Source organism: Balearica regulorum, chromosome 8 (assembly GCF_011004875.1).
Source record: "Balearica regulorum gibbericeps isolate bBalReg1 chromosome 8, bBalReg1.pri, whole genome shotgun sequence".
NCBI lineage: Eukaryota > Metazoa > Chordata > Aves > Gruiformes > Gruidae > Balearica > Balearica regulorum.
This window is the reverse complement of record NC_046191.1, coordinates 33,373,114-33,395,061: the sequence shown is the minus strand read 5'-3', so window position 1 is coordinate 33,395,061 and position 21,948 is coordinate 33,373,114. Positions and strand designations below refer to the sequence as shown.

The following is a 21,948-nucleotide window of genomic DNA, read 5'->3' as shown; positions in this document are numbered from 1 at the left end:
CTGGACAAATGAAAATGTTTGCCTGTTTTCTTAAGTAACTGATTTTCATAAAGTCCATGCTCTTCTTTCACACGGTATTACAATTATGACATTTGTGCATACACACACGAATTTTTTATCTTGGAGTGATTTTCCCCATTGTTATAATATTTACCCCCCATATCAGTGTAACTGAAGATGTATGATGCATTTTAGTTCTCTATTCTCTGAATCTAAAAGCACTTTTGGTACAGTCAGTTCTGTCTGTACCTGCAGTAGCTTTGTGAATGCCTTATTTTATTCCTCCAAGTCTTTCATAAAATAAGATACACACCAAAAAAAGATACCAGAAAATATGTCATAGTTAACAGAAAGACTTTTGGAAACTGCAGAATTATTTTGAGTCTTTTAATGCCAAATATCATTAAAATGTCAGTATTTTTGCATTGGTATGAGCCTGCTGCCCTGACTGTTCTAAATTTTAGTAAAACTTTCCATGCAATTTCAATTTTCAAATTAAGAAACCTCGAAATTTTCCATTCACTTTTCAAGCAGTTATAGGATCAGCTCTTGCATTAACAGTGTTCCTTCCTGCATTAGGAACATTCTTCCAGCAGCAGTTCAGCACTGCCAGAAGACTAACTACACATACTTCTAAGGCTGCATTTTGTTCATTACGGTGTATACACATATTGGCATCAAAGATCTTTTATATGAATGATTCAATGAACTACAACTGAGTGCCTCAGAGACCTCTTCCATAAAGATATGGAGCAGATCAACCATTCCATCCAGGAGAGGGCACAGATGCAGAAAGGAGTAAGTTAGTGTATCGTTAAACAGAGACATCAACCTAAAACTTGTGAGTAAAACACGAGTTTGACATCTGCTGGCTGCAAACTCGTGTAAAGGATATGACTGTGTGGGGTAGAAACCACATCATTGATAAGAGATCATTTCAAGGAAGCACACGCTGCCTTTTTAGCAATGTGAAAGTTCAACATGACAAATGTATGGTAACTATCTTTACGTATGTATCACTTTTCCTGCTGTGAGATTCTGGGACTGTTACAAGAAGTGCTTGATATGAACACACCCAGCTTGTTTCAAGATTTCAGTTTGAGTTCGAAACTGCGATTTCAGTGTTCATTTTGGAAAGTCACTCGAAGATAGGCAAGTGAACATTATAGCCAAAAGCCAGCATTCAGCAAGCTCCTGAGCCACTCCGCTCCCCTGCCATGGAAAGGGCAGTTCTGCTCCCATTTCCCTTCCCCTCCTTCCCCTGCACCTACTTCTCTACTTATACATGGTTCTACCCTTCCCTTGAGCCAGCTGACAGCAGAGAACTCATCTTTTGCACTGAACTGTTTTTCTGCCAATCCAAGCAAGGTCAATGCCAATCGTATCGATTTGATAGCTGGTACAAGGGATGCAGCAGGAACACGGGAATAAAGCAGGAGGGAGCAGGAGCTTTTGGCAACAGTGTGCTGTTGAGTGGCACAGATCATTTCACTGACACCTAGATCTTGCAGGCTATATTCTGAAGATTCTCTTCCAATCGACATCATTGATGCACACTAGTTTAAGATGTGAACATCCGAAATTGCCAACTTATCCCTCTATTTATACTGGTGAAAAGTGAAAAAGAGTTATTTGGTAACTAGAATTGTACCCCAAAAAAATTGTACTGTAAGGGAGAAAGTTAGACACATGAAATTACTTTTGTAGACTACGGATCAGCTTGATAATCAGTGTGTGGAAAAACTGACATGGAATCGTTAACTACAGGCACTTTGAAGAAGCACTTTGAACAGGCAAGTCCTTCAGAACAATACAACATCATACCCATGAAGTCATTAGGAGCCCATATTCCATTTTGATTTACACCTGAGCGACTACACTCAGAGCCATGACATGCTTTCAAAAATCTAACTTGAATCTTTCCAATTGCATTCAAATAAGTTTCTGAACAAATTTGCTCTAACCATGCTTACTGTTTCTTTAAGGAATTAATAACAACTCTAATGCTGTGTGCTTTTTTAGACTAACTTCTAATAGGATCCATTATACGAGACAGTACATATTATATGAGGCAGTATACATGGAAGATCTAAAGCTACTTACCACAATGTGTTGATAAGGATCTATGACGGACATTTTTGCCTCAATTTTTATTCAAGACAACTGCCGAATGTCTATTTCGGTTCTACAGAGAAGAGGCTTCCCAGTTTTTCAAAGCAGAGTTCAGTACAACAGCTCCTTTAACTATTAAATAAGTAAATAAAAATAAAAAATAATTAAAATTCTTATGTTCCTTTTAAACTACATTTTGCAACAGAGCACTTCAGGAACTTATGTTCCTCCGCTTTGGGAAGGTTCCCACAATTCATTTGTTTACCAAGAACTTAATTTCATATAAGCTATAGAGGTATAGATATTTACTTGCCTGAACTAGACAAATTTCTTGTGCTTATTTCCTCCACTTCAGGGTAAGAGCATGAACCAAATATCTTGAACTCCAGTCATCCAAGTGTTTCCAAGTGTTTCTAGCAGCTCTACAGATAAATAAAAGAATAATTATATTTATCCATTACATACATTCAAATGTATATGCTTGCATGCATTACAATCCTAGTTTAAAAAAAATAAATAATAAAGTCAGTGTTTAGTTAATGGTCTTTTTACTGTAGTGACAAATTCTTGGTTCCCACGCTTTGCTTCTATGTTAAAACGCTCACATGGCCAGGACAGGACAGAAATTAAGTTCCTCTTTGTATCCTTCTCCCTGCACAAGGTGAGGTACACGAATGTGTCCTGCGCTCCCACCAAGGGACGTGAATTTTAGAACTGAAAAGCCAGTTGGAGAGCACAAGCACAAGTCAGCCACTTGCACCAGACAACCCTTTGTAGTAAGGGTCTGTTTAGCCATTTTAACACAGCTTTTCATATCACCTTAACTTTGAAAGCTTTTTCCCAAAGTCATACCTTACCGGAATTTAATCCACAGCAATAGAACAGGAGAGTTCATTTGGCAGCTGCTCATTTAACCACAAACAAGCAGCAATAGTGCCCTCTGTAAACCTGGGAAGGGAATTCCAGCTGAAGCTGTGGCTCCCTGGCCAGCCCAGTTGTCTGGAGATTCACAAGAGGCTCTGATGGGCAAACTGTAAACCAGCTGGTAGGATTTAAACAGGTTCTTCATAGGCCCCCTGTTTTCTGAATGCTTTGTGAAGATTTCTACTGAAATCAGGGGCCACCAGAGGCCTTAAACTTCAGAACTGTTTCCAACCATCAAAATAAAAGTATATTAAGAGAGATTATTTCTTTCTACATCTCTAAAAACACCAGGATTTCTCAGATTCAGCTGGACCATGGTCAGACCTGAACCATGAGCAGAAGCTTCAGAATGAAAAGGAAAAAAGCACCACATGGGGCTTGGTCTCAAGGAAATGATTCCTAATCCTCAATTTTGAAAGGGCAGAATAAGCCCTAAAGAACGATTTATGTCACTCCCAAAACGCTTGCTCTTGAGCAACTATATGCAGGCATTTCCATAAAAATTTTGTTTCATTAAGATAACTAGAACATTACGATATCCCTTCTTTAATCTTGTCAGCACTAACAATAGCTTGAGGCCTGAAATTACTCTGGTTCTATTTATTTGTTTTTATCTAAGGAAGTCTGAGTAAGACAGACTAGCACACATCCAGTTCGGTTTTCATTCAAGGAAGCTCAATGCCAGAGCAACAGGAACAAGCCATCTTTATCATAGAAAGCAAGCAGCTTTTCAGACTTAAAGGAAAATCTCTAACACACAAACCCACCATTATTTCTCCTACACCAATAATAAATGCAAAGACTTATTTTTATTAAAATTCTATCAGCCAAATTCAGCAGCGGCATAAACAGGCAGATGGGAGGAAGTAACGTGTTTATAGACATACGGTATAGCTGGTTTGTTATATTAAAGTTTATTTTACCTTGTGTCCTACTTACAGTAGGACATTGGAGAACCTTGGTAAACAAGCCCTGCCGTATCAGTTTTTGAGGAACTGTTACAAATCTCAAAGGCAATCAAGGAAAGGGAACAGTGAGGGCTATCCAATCACTGTAACAAAGGGGAAATCTGTAAGCATAAACCAGAAAATACACTGTTTCCCCTACAAGTTACCACACTTGTTTTGAGAAGATACACAAAACCAAGCTAAGGATACTGCTCTGTCTGTGGAAATAAGAAAATGGGTTAGGCCTAGGATGAGAAGCCTGGTTCGAGTTACTTGTCTAGCATATTAGAGGCAGAGTTCCAGTTCTCTAGATCATCACTCAACTGGTCGACTGGCTTAGACATTACATCATCCTCTTTTCTCCTATAACCCCCTGCCTCATTTCAACATCTGCAGGAAACACATTTGTGATCCTGCAAACAACAGTCTCTTTGACTAGAGAGCTGTAATGAATCCCTGAGCACCATCTGTCCTCCATCTTGGATGATGCAAGGGTCATGCAGACAGACAAATATGCAATCACGTAATTAACAACTGTATCAAACACACACGCACAAACTGTGAGCTGAAGACATACAGGCAGATTCTCTGAATAGGAAGAAAAGGGCCAGGGAGCAAGTAGACCCTGATGTGAGGCGCAAAGCCTTATATCCTGGTTTTCCATACAGCTCCGACCAACAGCAGGACAGATCCCAGCCCTAGTCATGCTGGTATCACTCCAAATTGGAGCTCTGGGTTTGCTGTTTTAAACACCGTCTTTCAGGATGTGCTAAACAGAGGCAGGTACCCAAAGACAGGCATCGAGTGCCATTTCAGGTACGTGAGCGTGCCTGAGGCACCCTGGGGCTGGCAGATGGACAGGTGTCTGTGCTCCGCCAGAAGCCAGCAGCACATCTGAAGCTGTAGCAGACATCTATGTTTAAGTGACTTGAATACTTATGTCCTTTACAGCGGATTTAATTCAAATCAGAGTTACTTGACCCTAATTAATTACACCACACCCTCTACAAGCTCACACTACATTATCAATGGAGTTTGGGTTAAGCACATTAATATATTTCTGTATCTAAAAATCTCAGCATGGCAGAGAAGCCAAAACACAGCACTAACAGAAGCTACCTGTTAGGCTCACCGAGAGCCACAAAGAAAGCATCAAAGAATGTTTACTTCAAACATCTGCATTAAATAGAGCTGTGATACCAAAATTATCTCACTTAACACTGTCACTGCGCACTGTCCATCCCACAAAGCCTAATGTAAAATCATCAACTCATTAAGGACTGTATCACAAGCGCATACAAAGAACCGAACTCTAGGTGAAGCTGGTGGCGGGCCAACCCTTGACAGATTGCAGAGGAAGTAGCACCTCTCAGCAGATCTTCAAGGACACTTTAACAGTGTTAACAAGCATTGTTTTGTTTCCCTGCCAGCTGGTGGTATTGCAGTGCCTGTGAACTGTGCTGTTCCCAGGGCTGATAGCATTCCTTCCCAAAGGACTAGGAAAGCACCTCACCGGCAGCACCTCTGCAACACAAGCATAAATTTTGTCAGTTCATACAGTATCACCAGATTAACTAAGCTGGCCCAAATGATTAACGATATATTTCTTGATGTTTTATTGACAAATGTCCGAGTTTACAAAACACCATAGCAAACACAAGCTGTTGAACAGGCCACAGTTCAGGTTGGTCATGTAGTACAGAGACAGCTTTCTGCTAAGTTCCTAAATCTCGTTTTCACCCAAAAGTGAACTCTACTTTTGTCAGCCCAAGAGCATTTAACTGAGGCACAGTTTCAGACATCAAAAGTAAAAAGCTATTAGTGGATAGGTGTTTTGCTGTTTAAATCAAGACTCCTAGCTCATTTTCACTCGAGCTGACAGAGTGAAATGGATAAGGAATTGTCTCTAAAAACCGACAACATCAGAGCAATTCCACAAAAAGAAGTTACACACACACGCACACATGGAGATGATTATTACTGGAATGTTTTCATTCTCAGTGTTGATCCAGTAAATCCCTACAGATAATTCAGTTTTACAGGATATGTCGAGAACAAAGAACGAGAACAATAATGAGATTTTTCCCATTTCATGCTGAGTATGAGCTTACTCCACAGTTAGTCTCACTGAGTGGAAAAGCTCTGAAAATAAGTAAAACACAACACAGTGTAAGTACCACCACCAGAATACGTCCTCAAGATTGTAAGTAAAATCATGAGGGAGATTGTTTATAATCAAGCTGGCCACTTCCTCTTAAAAATCAAAGAAATGGACAATTAAAAAAAAAAAGTTAAGTGAATAAGTGCGACTCACCAGTACAGTCATTAACGTTCAATCTAATATGATAAGAGTAAGATAAGTACAGAGTAAGCTAAGTATTGACTCAGGCTTTCAGCATACATTTTTATCAAATGAGATTACAGTGTTTTACTTGGTTACAGATTGAACCTGTGATTGTATAATAGAAATAACAAATAATCTCTTTTTACATGATTTTGCCTAGCATCCTGGAAAAATCACTGTAATGTTATTTCTTAATTTAGGTCTTCCCACCTCCAGCTTGTTTTTCCAGCAAGAAGGCCAAAAACCAAAAGAATGTGAAAAATCTGATGGAAGTTCCATGAAAAAGAAGAACTATTAGGATATATAAAAGTGTAAGAACACTTACAGTACACTAGTCAAGCCCATCTGTTATTTAAATCATTTCAAGATGATGGTCTGTGCAGGCTCTTTACTATATGCACACTGCCATTAAGAACAAGCAAGATTAAAAAATGCCCAGCATTTCTGTACATTAGGATTTCAGAATTTAGTTACTCCACAAATAAACTTTTTTATGTCTGACAGTTATTTGTTTAAGGATATTCTTGTTTTTGAAAGCCCAGCTTAAGGCAGCAGAGAACAAAAACCTCACAGTTCAAGATAACAGGTACCCCAAGTACCCAGCATGTTTGAGATATCCAGCCAGGCTCTCCAAAAGGGAAACACTCAGTACCAGCGGCAGCTTTAAAAACGTTGCCAGAAATGCAAACACCTAAATAATAACTTCTAAAATTAAATAATATACATCTCAAGTGCAACACCTGACTGGACAGAGTTGAATTTACTCCTTTAAAACTTAGGTGAAGGGAAGGAAAGAAAGAAAGCCTCCCCTGCAATTTCATTTTTACCTGGATCTTTGACAAAACTTTCCGTTTCCTCTGCTGTGCTGCAGTTTTGCTGGTAAAGAGCTGTTGCCTGCCAAAACTTCCAGGAACCCCCTTTAAGAAGCCTCACTGGTGCTGCTGAAAGAAGAGTTGCTGAATGTTTCAAGGCACTAGATTTAGACTCCAAAGATCTCAGTCCAAATCCCTCACTCTCCCCTGGTGACAACAGGGATGTCATCCAACTTCTAAATACTTCCGGGCCAACAGCTTTTAAAGATTTCATTAAAATAATGAGAGTTTGGTTCTTACATATCTAACTTACCTATGCCTTCATTCCTTCTTTTGCTTCCCTGCTGTAAAATAGGGATCATTTAAAATAAAAGAACTTTAGGGAAAATATTAGAATACATTTTTATTTAAGTATTTATGCTTGACTTTTTGGGGAAGAGACAAGTATGCAAAGCTGACCGACGCTCTCAGGCTTCAATCACAGATGGCAATCCTTCTGCAGTTATGCAGTGGTTACACACAAAAGAACCACAATAATAGCTAAAAATGCAAGGAAATTAACAGCTGGCTTCTGTTCAGGTAACACATGTCAACAATAAAACCAATCTAGCTGAAAGTTAGGCAAACATTTCCTTTAAATATCTTTTTCAATCATTTTTCAATTCAGTTAGTATCCAGAGCAAGTTATCCAAACTGCTCTCTGTTGGGTTTTTTTCTGAATTTCCTGGCATTTCTGTTAACACCAGCCAGCACACACAGGCTACCATTGCGTTGGCACTGCAGGGATGGAGAAAGGACTGCATACAAAAGGTGTGTTTTGTCATCTTACACTCATCGTGCCTGTAAAACGTGACTCAACGTTACAGCTTTCATGTCCTGGTTTTGGACTGCTTAAAATATGAGCTCTGGTCACTGTCTGTAACAAAGGGGACAATTGTGCTGCACTTCCTTTGGTCTATGACAAAGTAAGAGTGACTCAAGGAAATTTGTCAAGACTTTCTAGTAAAAGTAGTCATGAAAAGACTTCTGACGCTGAGAGTTTTCAGCCTCTTAAACGATGTGAGTAAAATTTATATCGAAATATTTTACGGCTATTGCCAAACGAGTTTAAGTCATACAAATGTATGTTTTACACACAAACACAGACACAAAGGCAAGTATAGACATTCCTACTGCATATGTTATATTCTTGAGGGGAGACACTAAGTAGTGAACTTAGACTATGAACGATGTCTTTGCATTTTTAATATACAAGTAATTTCATAATCAACTGATTTAATAAACGCTAGACCTGGCAGGAAAGCCCAACTGCCCTATCCATTTTCTTGAGAAGTCTGCAGCTGGACACTTTTGCAACAGAAAGCGCATCAATATCAGTGCTCTTCATCTTGTACCTAATACCCAGCTTCCCCACAATGCCAAACAGCCTGGGGCAAAGCCTGCCTGACCCCACACAGCCCAGCCTCTAGCCAGAGAGGCTGTCAGTCCAGGATCTGAGCAGTTACAAAAAAGCTCCCGAGTTACTGGCTCATGTTTGAAGCCAAACTTGTATCAGCAGTGCAAAGAAAGCATTTACTCAAGGGTTTTGATTTTCTCTACCAATTCAAGTAGCTCCTCCACAGCCCTCTTGTCCCAGCAGGAGAGGGTAAGCAGCAAGCGATCCTCCTGCTGAGCAACTCCACAAGGACATGGCACATTATTCTGACCATTCTTGAGCTTCCTCTTTCTGTGCCATGCCTCTCGCCACTTTGCTGAAGCGCTCTCTGTCCCCGGCCACCTCTGCTCTCCACACTGAAGCCAACGAGTGCCTGCGCCTGCTCTTTTCCCAGGGCTATGGTGGCAGCGTAAAAACAGGTTCAATCTTCTCTTCTACCTTTTCAGCTGAGTTCAGTGTAACATCAGCAAAAGCACCAGGCTGCTGCAATAGCTCTAGTGCAATCTCTCTGCTGGTTGAGGAAGAAAGCTTTGAACCGGGTGACAGTTGTCCAGAAATGAAGCAAGTAACAACACAGCCAGACCCTGAGAGGATGAGGGGAAGGATCTAAGCTGCTATTAATGGATGCACATTACCAACTAAGGCTTTGGAGATGGGTTAAAACTGAAAATAGTATTTTCATTTAATACAATTATTGGACAATTTTCTGTTTGTCATAAGTAAAATGATGTATTAAACATTACTGTAATCTGATTCTACCAGTACCTAGCTACACCAGTGGTTAGACAAAACAAACAACACAAAACTAAAAAAAAAGCAGTAACTGCTACCTACCCAGACCTTAAATGTGGCCTTCAGGAATGTGACAGAAACAATCTAATTCACTAAGGAGTCACAAACGATGACTCAAAAAGTAAATGGACAGCAATCAAAGTCTGGAAGAAACCCCAAATTTACATGTTAAAACAGCTTTGCAAAATTAGGGACATAAGAGGGATTTTCATGCTCTTCTCTGAGACATAGAGGATTGGTCAGCCAGAGAAAGTTCAACAAAACTTAGATGAACTATGACTACTCTCTTACCAAACTGCCTAAGCTTTTAATTTAACTATTTCTTAAGGCACCGAGGGCTTACTACCTCCCTTGCCAACTCAAACTTTCTCCCAGCGTATTAAAACACCGTTTGATGTGCCTGCTCTGTGCTGAAAGGGAAATGACTGCCACATATTACAGGCCAGAGAATACACAGTGGAGATGTTCAAGTACTTTTCAACAAGAGGTTTCGTTCAGAAAATGTCAATTTGTCAAAGCAAAAAGCTGTCTTTAGAGAACTACATCAGTTTTCACAAAACTCTTTTTATGAGAGTTTTGGTCTGTCTCATCCCCAATGTTTGTTATTTCCCTTGCCCTTCATCTATGCATAGCAGGTGATGCCAAGAAGCAGGACCTCCCTACAACCAGCCATATATTCTGCTCTAGTACGCAAAAAATTCAGAGTCTAATTCTTCACCTGAACGATGCAGAAAGCAGGTTGGGCACTGCTCTCCTCCTGCACACACCAGAGTGTTAGCCAGCAGTGCCCCGCTCTGCTCAGTGGTCATTTTTCTGAGCTTCTTTCAGAAACATCTGTACAGCCTCGTAGCTGATCATAGACAGACCTATGTAAAATAGTAATTTTAAAGAGAAGAAGGAATGGGAGTGAGAAGCCAGGCTTGGTTCATATGAACCTCCTTACTTTGCATTCACTGGTGAAAAAAGTTTTACAAGCAACAAAACCTGTTTTCCTTCTGCCTTAGCCATATCAAACATTTTTTCCATGCTTGCCTTATTTCAATTACAAGAGATAATCCTCAGAAGCACACATAAAATAAGGAGAAGAAAAAAAAAAAACTACAAACACAACCACACACACATACTACACACCTTAATCTTTTTTCAGACAATACCTGAAAAATTATGGTGAATAAAATTCACCATAATTGTAGCGGCCATTTTTTCACAACACTGGATTTGAGAGGGGAAAGTGTCTAAGGTGAGACTATGAGACATGATTTCAGGTTATTATACATAATTTTGATTCAGATTTGTCTTAGTGACTAGGAAGAAGCTATTTAATTTCTCTATATCAAACACACCCTTATAAAAATTACAACTATGTTCACCAGGCCACAGAAGAGTTGAAGAGCTCTTTAAATTAATAAATTTGGGATCCTTGGACAAAAAGGAATGCAAGTATAAAAAGCAAAATCATACTTAGAAGTAGGTTATAGTTAAGTGTAATCAGTCATTTACCAGGAAGGTTTATGTGCTACTCAAAGCAGAAAATGCCAGAGAAATGCAACATGTTGGCAGATTTTGCAATTAGTCGAGTACTGGTTTTCATTAGTGTCAGCACAGACATTACACCAACTTCCTATAGGAACCTCGAACTGCCTGCTAATAAAAAAATGAGTCTGCAAGTATCATCACTGAACACACACAAACCCAGAAAAGAAAAAAAAAAAAAAAAAAGGATGCAAGAAAAGCTAGGACTTGCTTCCTAGCATCTTCCTCTCAGATGTTGTACAAGCTGCTATTCTCGTTTGTCTTGAGGTTTTTCACTAGCACTCTCCTTGATTCAGAGTTCCGGGGTTTTGGTCACGTGAGGCAAAACTATTTTTCCACATAAGGTGACAGTCCAAAAACACCATAGTTGTAAAAGCTTAGCAGATTCATGCCTTTATCTAAGGATAAAGGGGAATTGCACTTAGTGCCATGGTTAGAAGCTCATTATCAATTCTCTTTGGATTAGGAAGAAAAAAGGATTCAAACAAAAACAGCAGCGTAAGAATGGTTAGCTTCCTATTTTATTGAAATTGCCTAGGTCAAGTTATCATCATTATTACAGATGTTCATTTTAAAAGTTTTGTACTTATGAAACTTTTAAGCATAGACGTGCCTTAGAAGTGTATTATCTTTTACAATTCCCCATTATAAGTTATTTTTAAAAGTTGGTACACAAGGGTAATGAGCAGAAAATTTCTAATTAGTTACGTTCCAAGGGTCTACACATTCACCTTCTCCCCAAAATTATTTGTAGTTCTGTAGGGTTTGGTTTGTTGTTTTTTTTCTAACAGGCCTGCAACGTCCGGCAGCAGCTGCTGATTTTGCATAGAGTTAGACTTTTGCATGCTGAGTACAAAGGCACAGTTTTTCTGACAGAGCATGCAAAGTAATGGTTTAGGCCACAGCGAGAGCCTCTCCATGTCTGGTACAACAATTACCCATGAGTGTTGTTTGTTTTCCCACTGACGTTAAAGGGGTTTGGAACAGGTCAAAATGAATACTGTATTTGGGAGCATTTATTTTTAGCATCCATTGACAATGCAGTTCTAGTAGTTAAACCCCATTTACAATCTATATCCTGGAGACACAGACATGGTAACAGGGAAGAAAAAACCCACAACAAATAAAAACAACCAAACACACACCAAAACCCCACAGTTAACCTACAAAGCTTTCCAAAAGCCAGATCTTTCTCTTTAACAGTCTGGCCAATGAAACAGCCAGACAGGATGAAACAGCCCTTTACATATGCATTCACTGTGCTGCTTACACCATGAATCCACCTACCCCAACATTCCACTTAATCAGTCATCTTCATCATACACGTCTTAAAATGTAATCCTTGGGGCTGTGACTGCCACTTATTACAATAAATACACATTTGTACAGATCTTATTATAGTCTGTGTGTATGCTAATAAATATAGAACTTTATAGTAATTATAAATATAAAAGGATAATTTATTATAGAAGTGCGCATTCCTACAGACCTTGGCTAAGGATATAAAAAAACTCTTATAACTGGCAATACTAGTTAGAAAAGAAATAAAAGTTTAACTGATTTATGCTGAGATCATTTTTAAGGAAAATATTTGATAAATATCAAAGACGAGTCAGTTCAATGGCTTTACTATCAGATAACCACAAAAAACCACAAGCATGACTGAGTCAAATCATGTATAATTCTGAACTTGTGTACGCGGAAGCTTTTGACCCTGCATTTTCCACCTCCTTCCTAAATTTGCATGTTTAAGGATGGAAGTCAGAATGATGGAGAGACAAGGATTCTTGTTTGCAAACAGCCTACTTCATATTTCAAAAAACTTTGCACCACCTTAGGATGTTGAAAGCATAACAATGAGCAACATCAAATTTAGTAATCGAGCCTATAAATGTCTGCCAAAGTAATTTTGTTATCAACAGACAAAAAGCAGCACTATGTTCTTTGCTCTGAGCCTTAGGATGCAGTTACCGATGCTACCACTCATTTGAAAGGAGATGGCATCTCAAAACTTAAAAAGGACGCTTGCCAACAGAGCTGTGCAGTCTGCACAGGAGACCGGTGTGCTCAGAGACACAGACCCCAGAGGTAGGATTCACCTCACTTAACTTCAAACGCCTACCATATAAAAATCTTCAACTGTGCTTAGCTAACAGAGAGAAAGAGGTACTCCTAGCACATAACTGATGTGGCCTCTTGGATAACTGCTTTAGGATCACATTAGTTTTATCCTGGAAGCACCTGGTTTTCCTCCAGGGATTACTCAAAGAGTCTGGGCAACTCGCACATCGACTTCTACAGTGTGTGTATCTGTCAGTCCAGATCCCAAAAGTTTCCATCACTGCACACGCTGACAGTCTTGGAAGTCCCAGCACAGAGCAAAAGCGTGAGCTGGGATGGAAAGTGTCATCTCAGCTACTGCCTTTCTGGAAGGGAAAACATATTGGGAGAAAAACTGCGGTGTCCACATCCCTGTGAACTGGCACAGGACCAACACAGGCTTCAGAGTTATCACTGATGCCAGCCCATGGATTTCATTATGAACATCAGAGAAAATGAATAAAATCTGTATAGTGATGGCCCCATCATCTATCAACACACGTCTGATATGGTGCTCCCCCCTTTTTTTTAAAAAAAAAAAAAACCAAAACAGAAATCATCTCATTCTATACAATACTTCCAAACTGAAGAACTAATTGATCTAACTCCACCAATTCTCTCTTGCAGTATTGCCACAATATTTTCCATTTTAAAAAAAAAAATTAGACTAAACTTTAAATGTTCATTAGTTACTTTTGCCACAATCCGTTAAAAAAAAAAAAAAATCTACTTTGGAGCTTCTTAGTGCTTTGTTTGCTCCTGCTTTGTGGACCACTTTCACATGTCCACGAGATCACCTCTGGTTCCTGTACTGTGAGCTGAGTAATGCTGCTCCAGATGTTGACACATAGCCTACTGGAAATTGGTACAGTCAGGAAATTTGTATCATTTTTCTGAGGTAAATAGTAAATGAAAGCCCTCAGGAAAGTCTGAATACCGAGGTGTTTGGGTTATTTGGTTGGGGTTTTTTTTTTAACAAAAAGTTCTTTTGAAAGTATTATAACCTAGGGCAGTGATGAAATCATTTCCATTACTAAGACAGGTTCTGGGATTTGTTTTTCAGAAAGACAGTCATATCACTAAGGCATGTCAAACACACATGAGAAAGTCCATCACCTTTAGGAAGACGATAGCCAATTCTGCTGCCACTGCCCATGAAGTCAAAGATAAATCTTTCCATAGATTCCACAGAGCTTCTGTTTAGAAAGAAGCAAACGCAACAAAAACAGAACAGTTGTAAACTCAATTTAAAAATGTGTCTTTTGACTGGTCCCCAGGCTTCAGCTGGGAGCTGAAAGACCAGCTGAACCAGAACTGCAGAAAATTAATTTTATTGGTTAAACCACTTCCAGACTACAAGTCACAAATATTTTTGACACGAACTTGTCTTTAGAGCAACCACTGAAATGTGGGCTTCCCCATCAATGTCAAGTAAACAATTAGTCAAAACTTCAGTTTTGCTCCCCTCCTTAGGACACTGCCCTGAAGGATAAGGAGATTTTGATCCACGTCAGTATTTTGTGTCAGGTAAAGACTAAATTTGCACTTGATCTCCCACCTCTCAACTCTACAAACTAACCATGGGCCATGCAGTACTCTGAGCTTCTACCTATCACGCTAGAAAGTTTCCATGAGACATTACGTATTCTCTCATATTTTGGAGTCAGTTTTCATACGCTTGAACTTCTGGGTACAAGTAGGAGACATCTCCTTCTCTGGCTGCTGCACGAGTCTATCCCTAATACCTTCCAGCCGAAGCTGGTCAATTAATTCAATTTGAATTAATGGTTCCCAAGTTTCTAGAACTGCTTCAGTTCTAGTGCCAATGCTGTCCTCTTCCAACCTATCTGCAAGTCACAGATGTTGCCACATACCTGAATATTGCACAGCAAGTAAAATAGAGTCAAACAGAGCCATTTTCTGTTACTCCTGAAGTGATGTGCAACTGGAAAGTCATTGCTACATTGCACTGGATTCAGTCACTTGGCGTTGTCAGGAAAACATGCCAAGGAAGCGACCACAAATAGAGGTTAAGCAAAATGTCAGTGAAGCCTGCTCAATGGCTTTGCAGGAATACCTCTGAAGGTAATAGCCAGGGCTCACTCCATACTCATCATTTTTTCCCCTATGTATGACTAGAGCTATGCGCTGAGGTACACTAAAGCAAAAAACAGAGCGGCTGAAACATTTCCTATTCTGGCTATTTTAGGCCAGCTGACAAAAGTAATCTATTCAAAGTATCATGAAAATTCAAGAAGAGTATCTTATGATAACTATGTTCAATAAAACACATTTAAGATTAAATCAAGTATGCAATCTTAATGAACCAACAGCCTTGGAATTTTTTTTCCTTTTTGTTTTCCTTAGAAGAATTAGACACATCATAAACAGCACTTGGTGCCAAGAGTCAAACTGGTATTTTTCCAGTGCAGATTAATTGGCCATGCAGGAAGAGATTAAGTTATGTGATTCAAACATAAATAAGTATTTCCATTTCTCTTTTGTTATGCATTCCTGGCACAGCAGAACAAGAGACTGTAGAGAGGTGGTCTTAGAGGGATGAGGTGGAGATGTTGAGAGACAACAATGGCAGAGGAACACTTAACTCTACACAGCATATTCAAAAACATTCCTTCTAACAGAAATAAAAAATAGGCGTATCAGTTTTAGGCTCATGCTTTCTCACCTGAAAGTCTCAGTATACTGAACAACTCTTGATAACCACGAAGAAGCTGATCCTACAAATCAACTGCTTCATGCAGTAAGTGTCTGGGCCTGCTGAGGTGCAGAAGGCCATCTTCCTGCCAGCAATACCCACTGCAGTTAGAAGTCCTACCCACACCGCTGCTTCTCACTTGGGATTACATCTTTACCTGCTTTGAGAGTCTGCATGCCTTCACCTACAAGGAGCCTCCAAACTGAAAGTTTCACACTCTGCACTTCAGGTGGCCGAAGGGGTTTTCCCCAAAGACAAGCTCCAACCGTCCAATGGATGCTGGAGCCTCAGCAGCTCCAGTTCAGAGCCCAGCACCATAGCTCAAACCCATCGTCAGCAGCTGCTGGAGGGAAGGCGACTGCCTGCCTCTGTACCAGCGTGCACCACGGAGCTACTGGTCAGGAAGCACAGCCACCAGCACAGGAACTGGTCATACCACCAAGGCAGCAGCTTCTCCAAACGACACAGCGGGGACTGACCAGAGGTCAACCAGGACGACAAGTTAACCTCTACCAGTAAGCGTGCGAGTTTGTTCCCAAAGAGGAACATGTAACCCCATGAAAACAAGGGAGCACGGTCTGTGAGCCTACTGCTAATACATACCTGCTACAAGTCACAAATAGGAACTCTTACACGTTTTTTTCATATCAGACCCAAAAGAAAAGCTGCCATAGCAGGCATTTTGTGAAATATTTCCTTAACAAATGTATTGTTTTACTTCCCTATAAATTTCAAAATGGATTGCTTCATCGCACATACTATGCAGGGATAACTAAATGAGATGACAGAGTTCGCAGCCATCGTTGCCAAAATCAGTCCAGCGACACTGGGCCAAGGCAGGCATGCACCGACACAAACCTACACCGTAAGGAGCAGCGCAGTTTATGTAACTTCTGCACTGCAGATCTCCACAGACATGCCCTCGTACCTCCGGCTGGACGCGCTGCTCTGGCACACGCGGCGAGCGTAGCAGACGCTTCCCCCCCCCGCCCCGCCGCCTTTCTTTTACCTCATGGAGGCTTCGTTTTACTCGCGTGTGTGCTCGGGGAGGGAGGAGGCCGCACAGCGGTGGGGTTGCTAACAGAGGCGGACGGACAGCACGCCTTCCTCAGCAGCCGCGGCCGCGCTGTCCGGAAGCGGGGCGCGGCAGGGCCGGGCGGGCAGCAGGTGCCTGAGGCAGCGCCCGCGGGAAGACGCCGCTCCGCGCCGCCCGGCGCTCCCCCGGCCGCCCTTCCCGGCGCCGCTCACAGAAAGGGGGCACGATCACCAGCCGCCTGCCGCACCGGGGCAGTGGACGGGCGGGCGGGGGGGGACGCTCCGCGGCGCCTCTCGTCACCGCCGCGCTCTATCCCGCCCCTGCGGGCGCTTCACCGCCTCAGCCCTGACCCGCCGCGCCGTGCCCTGCCCGCCCGCGGATCCGGGCGCAGCGGCCGTGCATCCCCCGCCCTGTCAGCCCCTCCCTCCCTCCCCTCCCCTGGAGGAGCCGCCGAGCGCTAAGAAGGAGGCACCGCACTTACGGTCGCCTGCGGTCCCGCGGGCTCGGCCGTCCCTCTGGGCTGGCGCACGGTACCGGTCCCCATTGCGGGTATACGGCACTTTTCACTCGCGCGGCGAGGGAGGCGCCAGCCGTCAGCTGACCGCCGCCTCTTAAGGAGGCGTGAGGCGCCAGCCAGCCGGGCCGGCTGAGGGGGGAGAGTGCTGGGGCTCGGCACGGCTGTCTGCCTCCGGCCGCGCAGGGGGCACGCACGGCCATGGCGGAGCGGCAGGCAGGCTCTGCTGAGGGGAGAACAGCCTCGGGGAGCGCGGGCAGCCTTAAGGGCGAGCCGCCTTCCCAGCTGCCGCGGCCCGCACTCCCGTGAGGAGAAGAACGGCGGGCCGGGGAGCGCTGCCGCCCGGCTGGGTGCCGCCCCTCAGCGCCGACTTCAAGCCGTAGTAACCAACCAGGTACTGACTGTGACAAAAAAAAGTTCAATTACAGTGGAGAATCTGTCAAGTTAGTATTTTATCAACCGAAAGCTTCCAAATGCAAAGCAGCTGAGCTTACAGACACGTGGCAGTCATTCCTGTCTGTAAGTCTTTTCCCTGTCAGGCTACTGCATCTGCCTGCACTTTCAGCCTTACTAAAGATTTTAGCACACACACACTCCCATCACACCTTTTTCGAAGTACGGCCCTGGCTCCTCATCTGGCACCCACGAAGTTAAAGGTTGCACATTCTGGCTGTGAGCAGTGGTCTTTCCTGGAGGGAGGGTAAGGAGGGGATTAAGGGAAGCGGCTGGCTGGGTTTGGTTGTTTTTAGTGACAACACATTAATTTCTGTTAATTCCATCACTTTTCTCCTTTGTGAAGATTTACAATAACCTCAAAGTTCCCATCCACATTTTTTCTATCTTGTTTTAAAGGATTTAAAACTGAGGTATTTTGAAATATACTGCAGTATATTTATAAAGTGAAGTCTTGTACAATTTGCTCCACCATTAACACCCCAAAAAATATTTCCCACCTAGGTTTGTGGACTTCACACAGAGTCAGTGGGAGAACACCACACGCTTGAGCCTCAGCTGCTGCTCACCCATAACTGGCCCTCTCAAGGTAACAGATCTCAAAGCCGCCAGTTTTTCTCTAGACACACCAAGAGACAAGACTTTCACTTTGATGTTGACGTCAAGCTCTTTCCAAATATCCAATTTTAAGTTCTACGATGGAATTTGCTGGGGCTTTGCATGTACTTAGCATCTAAATAGGAACTCACTTCTTTGACAAATGTGGCCATAAAAAAGCATAGCGGGAGAAAAAAATTGGCTTAAATGACTCCCCTAGGACCCCCTCAAAGCACAGAAAAACAAAGGGTACGCTTCCACAAGTGAGAGGTAAATAAGTGGCGTTCACATGCTGCTAAGAAGTTCCTGAATGTGTAGTAAACTGGTAGCCACAATTAGAGGACAGCAAGCCACTCCTCGGCACTAGGCAATGCAGGCCAGAAACCTCATTTTCTCCGTCATCTTACTGGTCTCCTGCTATGATGCAGTGCAAGAGCTGAGCAACTCTGGCCATTACTTTTAACCTGTTTTTCTGTCTCATAAGGAAAAAAGGCATAGTAGGAAAGTGCTGTCCTGTAAGTGCTGTCACAAAGAAGGGCAAATTTATGTTTAGAAAGCAAACCTAGGACTGCCAGCTCAGAAAGCACTTACTTGATGTGGACAACCTCTTCACCCAATTCCTCATCGTGCCTATTTGAGGGAACGTTAACCAGAAAAATGCAGCCAAAACCATGATGATGCCATTATTTAGGTCTTCTTGACTTCCACGTCAACTACTTGTCTGAACATCACCATCAACTTGTCTTTTGGTTGGAAAGGACTCCTCAAAATGTGTCAGAAGAGCTCAGTAATGCTCCTGAGACATGTAGAAATGACAAAAGGCATGAATAGGATTGCTCTTAGCAAACCAGTTACTTTCTTCCCTTTGGTGACTGATCGGCAAGGCTGTGGGTATGCCGACCCTTGCTGTGCTCTAAATCCCCCAAATTTTCTCATTTTGAAGTGTCCAAGACATGCACCACATACTGCTGAGCTCAGAGAGGCAGAGTTCCTAGAAGCTGCGCACGTCTCAGAGGTGACCCTAAGCACTCACAACTCCAGCAGAGGAATGAGCTGTGTTCCGAGGGCTCTCCCTGCTCCACTTTCTCCCAGGCATCTCCCCCCAGCACCGTCCTGCTCCAGCCACACACAAACTCCTGTGGAGCCACGTGTAGCTCACAGGCTTGGTTAGCTGCCCCAGAACTGTGCCAAGGAAGGGTCATCTGCAAACGGAGGCTTAATCGCCAACTCTCTTTCTTGGCATTTTGCTTTTATGCAAAGCGCAATTCCCAGGACATGGCTCTGGTTATACTCTTTGTGCTTTTACAGACAGCAAATGCAAAATTAACACAAAACCCAACAAATAGGGGAACTCCAATATTTCCATCAAAACTCCCAGACTTAGTTCTGAGTAGCAAAACTCCGATTTCTCCCTGTCCAAGGAAACCACGCAGACTCTTGATAAGGAGCTGACTAACTAGTGAGCAAAATTTCCTCTCCCCTTCTTTTGACGCAAGAAGAAATGAAAAGCTTACTTTTACATTATGACTGTTTCTGTTATTTCATATAATATTATGAAAGTTATTTTTGGTCTTAATCCTATTTCTTCAAGAAAATTATGGGTAGAGTTTCATGATATTTTTTTCCTGTGACAAGGAAACAAGTTTAGCAGATGCTTTCCCCCCTCTCTCCTTCTTCCCCACACACTGCAGGTCCTTATTCACCTCACCCATGTAAGGTTTTTCTGGGGTGCCTTGTCAACTAATTTCTGAATGATTTGGGTTAAGAAACCTCCTTCCATTCTCTTTTATGTGAAGTTGTGGTTTTTTGTTTCTTTTTTATTTCAGATGATTTCAACCCACTAACAACTACCTGCTGCTGCTGTTTGTTCTGCAGTACCCTGCAGCATGATGAGGTCACTTCTGCCCTCCACTGATCAACACATGCTGTGTGTGTATGTATGTATGTATGTGTATATATACATACATGTTTCAATCTGCCAGAGCCCCCAGACTACGAGCTGCCTCCTTAGCTTTTCTCCCTGACAGCGGCTGGTCCACAGTGGAAACAAGCCACGGCCTGCGGTGAGGCAATTAGAGGGTGTGGAAAACGGCATTGTGAAGTACGAAGCAGACAAAGGACTTTTCTGAAGCAGAGATGTAAGGGAAGCTATGACAAATTACAGAGGCCGTTTCAGTGTGCTGCTCAAGAGCGTCAAAGCACAGACACAACTTTAGGCAAACCACGGAAAAGTGAGACTGGGCATATCAGGACAAACTGAGTAAACAAAAAGGGCTATTTTGTCAGATGCCTAACACAAACCCAGTATTTTCTTCCAGTCATCTTGAAGCATAGATGCTTCAGGATGTATCAGAAAAAAATCACTCTTTGATCAGGCTTACAAACGCCAGCTATTCCACAGAGGACCACCTCCTGCTTCACATGTCTGAGGCCTCCACGACGCCTGAGACATTGGCTCTTCTCAAGATAAAATATCTCTCTGCCATCAAAATAATTTAATTCACTGTATATATCACCACAGAGTGAGGGATAAATTGTACATCCTGCTTTTAAGACTGCTTCTAGTGAAAAATAGCCATTTGCTTATCAATTGCATAACCTGAAATAGTCTGTATCTGGGTCCCTGCCTGAAGCTGGATTCTCAGCTAGCAGCAGCCAGCCAAATACCTCCTGTCATTGCCATTTGGCAGATAAATGCACTCTCAATTTCCAGTTTGCTCCTCTCTGACAATTTATCAGACATAGCGGTACAGCAGAAAACTGAAATTTCCTCTAAGCCAGTTTGCCTCTACCCCAACTCCCCCACATCCACATGCAAACACTTCCCCTATCACTTAAAATATAACTAATCATTCTGGAGGACTTTCCATTGCGAATAAGAAAGATTTGCACTCGAAGGGAATTCTGCTGAGGTGTCCAATTCCTTGGCAAACCCCTTCTTTCTGTCCCTCCTTCCACCTACACGGTGGTTTTCTGGGGTTGTGGCCAAGTCACCCATGGCAGTTATGGAAACAAACATGAAAGACTAAAATAACAGCAGGTTTCAGACACAATCCTGCGATCCTGAAATATCTCCTGAGACCTTGAAGTACAGCACATTGGGTGAAACCCTCACATTAAGGAAGACGTTAGTCTCTGTAATTGTCTGGTATTGTATCTATTATGTCTGACCTCATAAAATGATATGATCGTAGGATAACTTCCCCTGAGGAAGGGACCTCAGGATGTTTCTGGTCCAACCTCCCGCTCAGAGCAGGGAGTCATACCTCAGCTCTGGGGTCTGACCAGGTTGCCCAGGGCTTGACCAGTGGAAACTTGAAGACCTTGGAGGACAGAGATGGCACAACCTTGCTGGGCAGCCCATGCCATGGCTGGGCTGTCTTTGTGGAGGAAAAGTTTCTCTCCAGATCCATTCTGCACCCCTCTTGTTTCAACTCACACCCATCGTCTACGGTCTCCCCATCACGCCCCACTGCGAAGGACCCAGCTCCCTCTTCTCCATCCCCTCCCTGCGGGCAGAGCTCTTCTACTTCACGTTGGATCGTGAACTGGTGAACAGCCGTCTGTCATAGCACGACGCAGCACTTGGATGCTCCGCGCAGCCTGTGCGTGAACTACTGGGTCAGTTGTAGT

General features: G+C 42.5%; 1 protein-coding gene across 3 annotated transcripts in view; it reads right to left on the bottom strand.

Moving 5' to 3' along the window:
- The window catches only part of PLA2G4A (phospholipase A2 group IVA), a 110,456-nt gene that overhangs the window by 68,014 nt on the left and 20,494 nt on the right, over positions 1-21,948 (bottom strand). The window contains exons 1-3 of one of the 3 annotated variants that reach the window (XM_075760561.1): positions 17,233-17,350; positions 2,426-2,534; positions 2,104-2,244 (exon numbers count right to left, since the gene is read on the bottom strand). In XM_075760561.1, coding sequence (XP_075616676.1) covers positions 2,104-2,136 — 33 coding nt within the window. In that variant the 5' untranslated portion in view covers positions 2,137-2,244; positions 2,426-2,534; positions 17,233-17,350. Of the gene's footprint in view, positions 1-2,103; positions 2,245-2,425; positions 2,535-16,724; positions 17,127-17,232; positions 17,351-21,948 lie in introns of those variants that run through there. The other 2 variants (XM_075760560.1, XM_075760562.1) reach the window with 2 other exon arrangements.